The 12,827-nt window shown below is 42.5% G+C and overlaps 1 protein-coding gene across 1 annotated transcript in view; it reads left to right on the top strand.

The window, feature by feature from the left end:
• The window catches only part of COL9A1 (collagen type IX alpha 1 chain), a 71,819-nt gene extending 65,321 nt beyond the window's left edge, over positions 1–6,498 (top strand). The window contains exon 34 of the mRNA XM_022590470.3: positions 5,892–6,498. Within this exon, the coding sequence (XP_022446178.2) occupies positions 5,892–6,088 (197 nt within the window). The 3' untranslated portion in view covers positions 6,089–6,498. The remainder of the gene's footprint in view (positions 1–5,891) is intronic.
• Positions 6,499–12,827: the final 6,329 nt, after the last annotated feature.

Raw genomic sequence — 12,827 nt, 5'->3', positions numbered from 1 at the left:
GAGAGAAAAGGAAAACAGAATTTACCGAGTGCGCTTCTCCTTTATCAATGGTAGGAATAGGAGGTTTGAAAGCTGATAAAATATCGTCTGTACCATTTACTTAGTTATCTATGTATTTATAGGAGAGACTGACAATTTCTCCTTTGCGCATTTGGTTGACAAATAACAGTTCTTGGATCAGCAACTTGCACTATTAGCACGATTTTCCTTTACAGAAATACATGATCATTTCTGGTGACTCTTATTTTTTAAAAATCTGTTCATAAACCCCATTTTGAGTTTAAAAATGGGAAGATCGAGAAAGACCAGCTTGGATTTGTGCAGTGTCCCGGGATGCCACGAGGGGGCGCGTTATGCCTCACCTCGGGCTTGCCTGGTGCTCCGGGGCCCTTGCTCTGCCCCAGGGGGCTCCACAGGTTTGCTTTTTAGCACACCTGTCATCTGTGCTGCGAGTGGTAAGGTAGGGCAAGGCATCTCTGGCATCTCTGCCTGGCCCTCATTGCATTTCCTTTATGACAATGGTTCGATTTGTTGCAGCTGGTCTTGGAATTAATACTTAAATCTGATTTCTTAAAAAGCTTCGTGGGCTCCCCAGTTCAGGACCCCGAAACCTGCCCTTTTCCGTTTCCTTTCTGCCGTTTGCCAGCCCTTGCCCCTCCCTTCCTGGTACCACTTGGAAATCTGGTCTTTCTTTTTCTGTGCTTTTGTTACATTTTCATTGAGAGGATATTTGACATTATTTAGTGAAAAATCGGAGTTACAGATTATTCTTGAAAAAATTAAGGCCAGATTTCTGAAGCGTGCAGTCTCCTCGGTGCTTTACCACACAGGCTCAAAGGGTCCATATTTAGCATTCTCCTTGAGGCACCAGCTGAGCTGGGGCTTTGGTTTTGGGTCAGCTCACATCCCCTTGTCTACACCTAAACGTACTCAGATGACAGTTTCCCAAATCCATCAAGTCCCTGAACAAGAGCTTTTAGGGCCATTCCGCCTCTAAAGTGAGCCCTCTGAAAGTGGACTCTTGGGAGTGTGGGTTCCATAAATCAGACATCTGGGCTCCAATCCTGACTCTCACTTACTAGCTTTATGACATCGGGCAAGTTCTTGACTGCCCAGTGCCTGTTTCCTCACTTACGAAAGAGTGATAATAGTCAATAATCACACCTCCCGGAGAGGCTAATTCTGAGAATTAAAGAAAAATCAATCCACGTGGAGCGCTTAGGACAGTTTCCGGCTATAGTAGGTGCTCAAGAAATGTTAGCTATTGGTACTATTATTAACGTAACAAATGCACTTCTGCGTTTTGAGGTAGATGAAGGTCAGAGGTGGACCCTAGTTCAGTCCCTGTGGCTCCTCCCCTGGCTCTCAGTAAGAAGACGCTACTCTTCTGTCAGCCGGTGCCACCTCTGACATCTCGGACATTCCCTCCGTGAAATCTGCTTCAACTCCACATCACAAATGCAAAGTGCCGGGTCACAGTAAATCATGTCACTCGTTCATTATCCACTGAGAGGCTGGGCCATTTTTCATTTCTCCCGTAGAGCATGGAATGTGGTTAGGAATGTGATTTCTGGTCTCTCACAAACATGACCTTACGAGGACTTCAGGACCTGGGGGGACCTTCGCCAGGGCTGTGTCCAGGAACTTGTCCGAAACCTTTTAGGTAAATATACGTCTTATGTAAAGGAAGGAGCCTGCAGAACAGGGTATTCTGTGACCCCCTTTGTTGTCCCGATTGTTGGATTTGGGACTCGAATTCTCCTGAATGGAAAGGAGATCCTTTGGTCATTCTTGGTGCTAACACATCTGATATCCTTGGAAAAAGGTTAACTAATACCTTCATGATCTATCAGTTGTCAGGATTGCTTTATTCTTTCTGGACTGTTTTCGTTTTCGGTCTCCCCTCCTTCTCTCAGCTTGTTCAGTGTTAAGTATTATGTGCCCTTCGGGTTTGTGATGGTACATCGCCTAATGTGGACCACGGGTTATTATTATGACCGTGACATGGACTGTCACTTTGGCTGTAGTGCTCTGTTGTCTAAACGTAGACCTAAATCGCGTAGCTTGCTTCTCACCTGCAGCCAGAAGCCAGCAGGGCAGGTGTGTAAGAAGGATGGGCTCCGAACGAGGCTGCCCTGGGGTAGGTTCTGCTGTGTCACTCCTTTTCAGCTCTGCCACCTCTGTGTGCTCAGCTTGTCCCCTGCACATTGGGGGGTTATACCCCTATCTGTCCTGTGGACTCATCTAGGAGGGTCTGTGGATGTGTTCATACATGGAAAGCACTTAGGTTAGCGCGTGGCTTATGGCAAACATTCTGCAATTTTAGCTCATTACTATTATTATTATTTTTTCTTCCTTTTGTATTTGAAGAAATACAGACTTACAAAGGTCACAGGCCCTGACAAAGGTCTCCCAGGTAGTAAGTGACAGAGGCCAGTGTTCACACGCCCAGGTTCACATCGTGGACAAAATGATGCACTGGTGGTCCGGGTGTGTGCTGAGTCTATCTCGCCATCCTGGCATCTGACTTCGGCACGATCCCCTTTCTGCCTCTCTCGTGGAGCTGTGGGGACCACATCGAGCGAGACCCCTGGGGCCTTAGACCCCATCCCTGCCCCTACCTCCCGTCTCTTACCAGAGGCCTTCGGTGGGTTGTTGGATGGGGCTGTCTCATCACCAGTATCTTTTTGCCTGCCTGGTCCATTGGGGACTAGTTCCTTGGCACTCTGGGGATTTGAAGAAAAAATATTTGAGAGTGGGTCTTCACTTCCTCTTTGTGCATCTAAACGCACTGGGGGAAGGAGGAAGTTAAATGATGGTCGTGTGTGAATGTGCCCGGGAGGTTAGAGCTGACCTGCGCTCATCATGCCAGGTTTCTTGTGCAAGATTTGCAGATAGGTGAGATTCACTTGTGAATACTGGGTGGAAAAAGTCCCCAAGCGCAAGGGGCACACCTGTTTTAGGCTTATGTGTAGCAGTAGTCATCTCTCCTCTATTTCCACTGCTGTCCTGTTTCCACTATTTTATTCGGTCGTGGGCATCTTATGTAAACAGGCCACTTTATACACCACATCCTTGAACATATGTGCTTTGTCAAACACCACAAAAGTTAGCTCGGTACGAGGTGAGAAATGTAAGAAATTCCCTATTTAATGCTGAAAATTATTTCCAGGTTTTGTTTTGTTTTAAAGCCTGCCATGTACAGCCCCTTTTATTTCGTAGCAGGTATTATTTATTAGGTCCCAAAGAATGTTCCAGCCAGGTTGCGCCTCTGTCAGTGTAACACGACTGCCCTCTCCTGTCAGCTCAGAGAATGGCACAGACATTCATTTTTTTAAAAAAAAATCATGAGAGGTTTGGCAATAACATTTTACAGGTCCTTGAAATTTCAGAAAACTGTGTAATCGTTAGGCAGTTAGTGTAGCTACAGACCCGTGAGGTAGGCAAAGCAGAATTAGAACGCTTCAGATCCGTGCTTTCTCTTCCTCCTAAGAGTTGAAAAGTGGTTTATAAATATTTGCTAATGCAGCTGCTGGACTTCCTGAATGACTTGGTGTCACCCCCAAATTTGGCTCCCACCTAATAGCCTTAGAGCACCTTGGAGGGTAGATGCCCAAGGTCAGGGCTCACCAGAAACTCATAAGCTGTTATGGGAAGGCTGTTTTTTTTTTTTCCTCTGGCCATTTTTACAGGGTGAAACCTCAGAAAAATAGAAAAATAGCTTTAGTCACTTGTGATAGAGTTGCAGAAGAATCGTTAGTAATGCTTGGCTATCGTGTCTCTTTCTGCCTCTCAGTCAATTCAGGCTCAATGAATTAAACCACACACACACACACGCACTCATGGATGCACCTTGTCAGAGTTAGCAAATCAGTAGGTGTGGAAGCACAGTTAGGATGGAGGAGGGGTCCAGGGCCCTCATTTCTAACTCCGGCGCTTTCTAGCCACGTGACTGTGTGACTCTGGAGTTCACCTTCACTCTCTCAGTTTACACACCAGGAAAGTGGGATCGCCAGTGAGTGGCACAGGGTAAAGGGAATGCTGGTGGGCTGGTGATGACTTACCCAACGCTCCAAAGGGCAACTTGCTGTGTTTGCCAGAGGAAGACTTGGACTCCATGTGCTTGTCTTAGAATAAATCCAGGGGAGACAGGACGGTTTCATCAACTCTTTCCTTGGAGGATAAGCAGGAATCTGGAATAAACTCAGTCATTGAAAACACCCTCTCCTGGATTGTGTTAAAATGGGGGAGCTCAACTTGAAAAAAAGTTCTCCTTCTGCTTTTTCATACTGCTTGTGTAGTAGAAAATAAACTCCCTGAAGTTTTAGGTCTTAGGCAGGAGGCTGGCGTTACACATGTTAAAAAAGTAAATCAGTGGCTAAAAAAGGAAAGCTATTTATTTAAAAACTCAGCTTTTGAGTTGCCCTTGAAATGACCAGAGGTCTGGCAGCCCTGGCCCGTGTTCGCCATGGCAGCGGGGACATGCTGGCGTCCACTCTCCAGGTCACCGCATGCCTCAGCCCTTCCTGCTGCCTCCATAACCCTGATGTGTTACAGCTTCCATTACGTCTGTGGTCTCCCGTGAAGACAGAGGGCGAATTTCTTAATCCAGGGCAGTTTCTTTACTACATCAGGAGTCAGCAAACTTTTTGGGTAAAGGACCACATTCTTTGAGGTCTGCAGGCCAGGTGGCTTCTGTTGCCGCCCACACCTGTGCCCTTGTAGTGCCAAAGCAGCTGGGGCAACATGGAAACTAATGGCCACGCTGTGTTCTGGTGACACTGCTTAAACACAGGAGCTGCCCATCCCAACCTACACTCCCTGCCCCTGTGGTCACTGCGTGTGCCGCTCAGCAGAAATGTCTCTCGGTTACGGGAGCCGTGCCTCACTGGTTCGTGGGTGAACCGAACAACCTCTGGACTTGACAAAAGAAAGCGACGCCCCCAAGAAACCTAGGACACCGTGTAGTTCCGGCTGGGGTAAAGCCCCCGATGAGAGGAATTTCCGTCAGCTTTGCAGGGTGCATTGCACAGTCTTCTAAGAGACGTGAATCAGTAGCATTCGAATAGTCATTTATCGGGTGCATTCAGGCTCGGAACTTTATTATCAGGCAAGCGTCATCCGTCCTGTAGAAGAAGAGACGGGGAGGTGAGTGCCTTGCTGATGTCACCTGACTCATAAATGGCAGAGCGAGAACTTCCAGCCACCTGTCTGCATCTGCCCACCACCGAGCTGTACATCTCCCTGCCCGGAAATTGAGGACCCGCTAGAAATAAGGGCAGCTGCTAGCGGAGTGCTGTTCAAAGAAACCCAACATGAACCACATGAGTTGAGTGCATAATTTTAAATCTGCTAGCAGCCACGTTAGAGAAGTCCAAAGAATCAGGTGAAATTCATTTTAATAATATTTAATATGTATATTTATAGTATGATTTAATAATTATTTAACCCAGTGTCCAAAATATTATAATTTCATCGTGTAATAAGTACCAAAGTTATTAATGAATTATTAAAAAATCGAAGTCCAGATGTGTTTGGCACTTACGGTTCACCCCCGATTTGACACGGCCACGTTCCCAGGCTCGGTAGGTGTCTGTGTAGAGAGGCTACCATACTGTGCAGTTCAGCTCCTCTGATGGAAATAGGGGTGAGAGATGTGAGGTCTCCTAACACTTTTAATTTTGAAGCAACCCAACTGCAATGAAGGAGTTTTATTATATCATTGTCATCATCATTGCCTGCTTCAATCACCCTCTGTCATTTCTAAAAGCGTCTGGCAAGGGCCTCTGTACACGCTGCCGGGCAGTGGGCAGGGTGGAGGGTCCAGTGCCTTCTGTGTCTCTAGCCATGAGGGCACTCCTGCTTACACGTGCATCTTCTGTGTGTTTCAGGTGACCCAGGTCCTGCCAGCTACGGGAGGAATGGCCGGGATGGTGAGCGAGGCCCCCCAGGGGTGGCAGGCATCCCTGGTGTACCCGGCCCCCCGGGGCCTCCTGGCCCTCCTGGTTTCTGCGAGCCAGCCTCCTGCACCTTACAGGCTGGGCAGCGGGCATTTAATAGCAAAGGTCCAGATCCATCAAAGGCTTAGTGCAGCACGGCTGTCTGCACAAACCATGCCTGGCGAAGGGCTTGGAGGAGAAACGCCCCCAGAAGCCAGGGCCCAGGTGACGGTGCATTACCTTCAATGTTATTCTATTGATAGAAGTCCCACCTGACCGTCAGGTTTAGAACAATGGTGCTAGTCAATAAATCCTCTTTCCTTTTCCTTGGAGAGGAGCCACAGGGTCATCGATCAAACTAACAAATAAAACCTTCCCTTGAAGTGAACTGACAGTAGTCCTGTCCCCAGGATCTGGAACTTCCGTGTGCTATCCGTGTGTGTTACGTCATGGGCCACTGAGCCAATAAACGAAAACAGCTGTTTGGTTTACCTCCGTTTCGGCAGTTATTTTCATTTTTTATTGAGAGCTTGTTCCCAGATGATAGTTTCAGCTCTATGATTACCAGACTGGCTATGAAGAAACCCCACTACCGTCAATAGAACTGGTGCTCAAAATCCCCCCAAATCCCGGGAGGGCCAGGGATGCTGTGCCGCTCGGAGCGGTTTCCACGCTGCACGTGTGGGTTCTCAGCATCAGCTTGAATTTCTGTGGCACTGTACTGTATCCCAAACCCAAGAATATTTTGGGCTCTTCTGTGTGAAAGCAAAGAAGGAATCTTAATATCCTGCCATTCGTAAGTTTTATTGATGAGATTATTTATTTTAAAGGTTTGAGGTAACGTCTCTGGTTGTACCAAAGAAGCAATAAATACGGTTTCTTGATCTCTTGCCATGTTTTCTTATAGTCATGTTCAATGAAAAAAGTCACTGAGATTATTTAGATACTTAAAACTTTCCTCATCTCTGTAGGCTTATGTTTATAATGTTAGTGATTTATTCTACAGAGAAATTAAAACGCCCTTACTGCTCCCCAGAGGGTGTCGTTTTGTGACAGAGTTCTTCGTATGTATGTGTTTGGTGGGGGACTGGGGGGAGATGGGGAGGGCTTCACGGACCTTTCTGAAATGAAGTGAAAACTATGAACCCATACCCCAGAAGGATATGCAAATCTGCTTGCACGCTATGTCAGAGATTTCACGGGGCCCCTAAGCCTAGCCTTGCTTGGTTTCTAGGAGTGGAACCGCTGACTTCAATGGTGCGTTAGCGCCCTCCTATTTAGAACTTCACGGATGCAAAAATGATTTGTTTTGCCGTTTTTCTTATAAAGGCAGCTCAGCTGAAGCACTATATTCTTATCAATAAGATAGGTATTGCCTGACCACTCAAGCGCTTTATTACTACTTACATAATCACATTGGCCTGCTGTTTCATCAACAACATCATGTTAACTATCGATCAGACTCAATATATTCATTTTATGTCACAGTGCATACGACTGACTTGTCCCAGGCCATAGCACTGTGCTCCAAACAGCCAATATCTTTTTAGTTTATGGCACTCCATTCTCTCACGTCAAGGGGAGTGAGCCCCAATAGGATCTTTGATGCCATTTTTTTTTCCCTCAGGTGTACTTTCTCTACATTTAAAAACTTTAGCCCGATTCGTTTGGTGAAATCAATCATTATATAGTCTGTACTTGGGATTCTTTTAAACTGCTCACGGCATCTAGTTCTGTGCTTCTGGTATGGATTGTGTTTAAGGGAAATAATTCCAACTTGGCCGCAATAGATCAGGGCCATTGACACCCTGGGAAGGATGGTCTTCCTTCTTGGGGAAGAGAGAATCTTTGGAAGCAGAGATATCTGTCATAACTACTTAAAATTGTCTTCATATGAATGGCAAACCTTTTCAGGTACTGTGGCATATAGTCAAATAAATGCAAAGAAACTGCCTTGTCTTTTCACCAAGGTGGTTTTATTTTAACTGGAGTAACATAGTCAAATACAACAAAAGAAAAATTAGATAACCAAATAAATATGTTTCTCAGTTCTATACTTTCAGATTCATAAGAAAATTTAAAAAAAATAAAATTTCAAAGAAAAGTTGAATCAACTGTTTTCCAAACTTGATATACAAAAGGCAGTACAGCAAGCTTCACAGATACAGCAAGACCGGAAACAACCACTTACAGAGAGATTGGGCAAAATGAGCACATTCCAAATGGTGGGAACAATCCACTGTAAATCCAGTTCGGTCAAATAGTTTACAGAAGCAGTAAATACTTGACAGAGAAATTGCAAATAAAAGCATCTCACAAATCGTCTCCATGAAAGAGAGTTGATGCATACTGAATTAGACCAAATCTCTCTCTCTAGCAAAACAGAAATCTTCAAAACCTTTGGGATTATTTTTCAAAGTTGGATGAAGTGTCAGAGTTGCTGAGAAGAGCATGTGAATAATAACAGGTGGTTAGAAACGGGCATGTCACTTACCCAAGGGCAAATGATTTATTTCCAGTCAGTGCTTCTATGGCATCCTGACCTGATTTTCATCCCAAAGATCTGACAGGTTGATTAAAAACTATGGACATCACTTCCCAGGGTGACTGAGCACATCAATTGCCTGGCATAGTTTGGGATAATTGACTTTGTCTAGCAGAGGAGTATGAATGAGTCACATCAGTTTCATGACTGATTTGATTATTTATGGACACTTAATACTTCAAGCTGACTAAACGAATATTGCTATTCTTAAACATCATAAATAAAATCTGATTTACTTGCAGCCTGAAATACGCTGAATGTAAATCCCTGCTTTAGAAGATCACCTCTGCTTGTAGTATTTAATTTTTTGGCTATTACAGCCTCTCTGATATCCAACATCTCTGGGTTTAAAAATAGATCAGTATGGGGGGAAGATCACTAGAAATACATAAAATCACACCAAATAATCAAGAAAATTGCTTTTAAACATTTTCTGGGAGCCCTGGCAAAAGGTGTGAAAAAGCAATATTAAGGAAAAAAGAAATACTAGCCAACTAGTAATCCTGCTGTTTACAAACAGGGAATGGACATAAATTATTTAAAATATCTTTTTAGAAGATTTGTGTTCAATAAATATAGGTCAAGTCTCTTTGTTTTTTTCCTAGAGTAAAATAGATGCTTTTCAGTGGTGCACTGGGCCTTTGTTAGCGAGCTTGTGATCTAGGACGTGGCGGCATCAATGCATATGGCTCGGTAAATATTAAATCAAAATTGGTTTACCATAAGAATGTATGACTATAAATACACATGCCCAAATGCTCTTTAAATGGTTAACTAGAGGAACTGTAATGTATTTGTTAGATCCGGTTATCAGAAAGCGGATGCTGACCGATCCTATTTTTAATCGTAATAAATGGGAATCCGTGCTAACTTTCCCCTTAACAATGCCTTCGCATCCTGCTCTCGACGCCAAGTTTTCTAAGAATACCTAGAGAAAGAACAAATGATGGAAACTGGCTCCAAGAAACTAACTTTTTAAAAGATGTATTTGAAATCGTCTCTGATCTCCAAGTTGAAAATTCTTGTATGAAAAGACCTGAAAATATCTTAGAGGTATCTGAGCACGTGGTCAATTTATATACTATGTCATAAGGGGATCTGAGGGTGACGACAGTTAAGAACTACATAAATCGTTTCCCAGTCTAAGCGGACATCTAAATCCACTGGCATGTTTTCGTGTGATTCATCTCAGTTAAGGAAACATGCTGTGTATTTAACCTTTCGTCGCCTATTGGCCTGTCACTCATGATGGAAGAGCTTCTGTTTATGAGAAAAGTTAACTGTGACATTCTCGTCTCGCTCAAGCCCACGTGATTTAGTGAGCAGATCACTCTGTGGCACAAAAGTCACAAAGGCCTGGCTACTCGCTGACCTTTATTTCTGCTTTTAATTCTCATCTGAAATCATTAGACCAAGCTTTTTATGAGCTGCCCTGGAGATGGGCTATAAACTTAATTATTACGACCTAAGCATTGATTCACGTGACAAACATAAGTGTAATTACCAGCATGGTGTCGAGCCAAACCCTGCAACAGGCCCATTTGCTGGTTCCTCGGGCATCCGTGTGGCTCACGCGGGGCATGTGAGTGCTTCCGCAGTTGCCCTGTGGTTGAGACCCATCAGAATGACGGAAATGTGAGCCTTCGGCCAAAGAAGAGATGCTGTTAACAACGGCACCTCGGAATTCCCCCATTTAGGGTCAAATCCTTTATTGCTGAGATAACGGACAAGCTCATCATGCATCATGAACGTACAGGAATCTAGGCCTCAAAGCATTATATCCATGTGGGATCTAGCAAAAAACTAGCGCCATTCCACTTCACATCAGTATGTTGAATTAAAGAACTTGATGAGGTAAGATAGGGAACAAACAAAATGGGCAAAAAATGCATCCTAAATCTTAAAAATAGTTATAAAATATGCCATAAAACAATCTGAATTTAAATACATTAATACACCGAAAAATATTTTTCCCTAAAATGTACTTTAAATAATACAGCCAGATAAAAAGTTGTCATGTAATTAGCATCTTTATACCCATATGCTTCTAATCGTCAAGCGACACACACCCTTCGGATAAACTCAAAGCTTATTGAACTACCCCCAAGTTTAGTGAAACCTCCTACTTTATTAGTATTCTCTTTTGACAAATTCGTGAAGCAAGTAGGTAACTCTTTGAGTTGTAACCTGTATCACTCACTGCTGGTTCTGAACACGACATTTTTTCCATTTAGATTTTCTTAGACTTAGCTTGGTTTTATAAGCCTGCCTTATCTTCGAGGTAAATTTTTGCTCTTCTGGGTCTGCTTCTCTGGATGAGGTCTCTGTGCTCATCTGGTTCTTCATTCAATTTAACGAGCTTGACCAGTTACCCTGGCATGACTTTGCTGAGTGAAATGTTTTGGTTACAGCTCCAGCTATACCGCACAATAAAACTGAAGTTATCAATTTGTCTTGTTTCCTGAGACTGCTAGTAGTTAAACACACTTAATGTCATTAATGCTACCTTTACCTGGCAACTAATGAATGAATACAATTCAATGGGCTAAGTTGCTTTGAAGTAATAGGCATAAAAGACACAAATTCAATTCTGTCTGCACCTCCCCCTCTTGGAAGGCCGTGTAACCCGTGAGAGAGAGAGAGATAGGGGTATAAAAAGGGGTCTGATCCTTCACACTAGAGTACTGGGAAAGAACACGGGAAGCAGTGACAATAAACACTTGTGTGTCTTAAGAAGGTGGACACGGACAAATGTGAAAAATAATTTAAAAATGAGAGCAATGAACAAACCTGCAAAACTATTCTGAGACTTCACTGGAAAAAACTTAAGCATATAACTTAACCTGGAGGTTCTCAGTATCAGGATATTATTACCAGTGTTAGGAAAATTTAAATGGTATTTTGAAAAATAGTGTTCCTTACCTTACTTTTGTAAACAGTGATACATTTCTAGAAAAATATAATTATACAAATCTAATTGTAAAATTTTAAGTACTTTGAACAATATGGAGATTTGGACATTGTCTAAGTCTGTAAATGGTCTACTTCTTGTGATAAGCCAAATTCTTTTCATTTGCCAAAAGAGACTTTCTCTTCTGTTTAGAAGGTAAGATGATTCCTCAAGGGTTTTCATGTTAATCACTAAAATAGGAGGGTAGCGTACAAACTAAAGTTACAAATAGTAACTTTGCAAGTTAACTAGGCATATAAATCCCCTGACGAAATAAAATTGAAACAGCCAACAAATCAAGAGTTACTGTGCCTGCTTCATAAAGATACTTAAAATGAAGAAAAATATAAATGAACAAAACAAGATAACAAAAGATAAATTAACAAGAAATTATTTACAAAAGTAAAAAAGAATAAGTGCAAAAGCAAAGGTTCTGATTGAGTTGTTGCCCACTAAACTGTTTCCAGATTTGTATTTCTGCAAGTCTGTTCAGTTCTTCTGATACAAATTGCTTTAAACACCATCTTGTGGACAACAGGAGGTATATCACAGGTTCTCAACAGATTAGAAAGACTGCAGAAAGGCTAAATCTTATTTAACTCCTAAAACATACTCATAAAACATTATTTTATAACCCAAACATCAAATGGCATCTTTTACAGATAACACATCTTAAGATAATTACTGAAGTTCTACAATAAAAGTGACTACAATTTTAAAGTTTCAACAATGTCATGAAACATAGAAATAAGCATATGGGATTATCAATACTTTAAAGTCATTAATCAGATTACTTTGATCATGAGGTGAAAACTTTCAAAGGTTAAGACTGGCTGTGTTTCTGTTATGAAAAAATGGTTAATGTCTTCAGTAGGAAAGAACAGTGAACAAACTCATGAATTATTCTTCCTTTTTCCTTTAGGTTCCAAAGGCCATAAATATTAATTGAAGTCATATCTTGTTCTTTGCATAGAAAGATTTCTATCTGACAGTGTTAACTGACCTTGGTATAAAATGTTAGACTGGAAATCAAACATATAGGGTAAACACAATTTTAATTTTTAATAGCCATCATGGCCAAAATTATTTTGTATTTAAACATTATGTTGTCTGGAGTCCAAAGAAGAGGTAATTCAGGAAATGTGGTCATTCCTCTTCCCTGCTGTGGACATTACTGACAGCTGTGTGAAAGTAAACAAAGGTTTTGGAATGGAAAAAACAAAAACAATACAAGAGAATTGGCAACCACCAAGCCAGTTAGGGGAAATTTTCACACCCGACTTTGGGGCCTTAATTATCCCCTTTCTCTTTGTTAAAAGAATCAGGCAACTGCCAAATCTCCGCTTTATTTGGTGTTGTATTAGCTGGACTCAGGCTTTCTTGCTGCTTTTGG

This window comes from Delphinapterus leucas, chromosome 12 (genome assembly GCF_059928025.1).
Source record: "Delphinapterus leucas isolate spDelLeu-1000000601 "Yukka" chromosome 12, BTC_Dleu_Yukka2, whole genome shotgun sequence".
NCBI lineage: Eukaryota > Metazoa > Chordata > Mammalia > Artiodactyla > Monodontidae > Delphinapterus > Delphinapterus leucas.
Note: the sequence above shows the minus strand (reverse complement) of the source record. Positions and strands in the feature narration are given on the sequence as shown.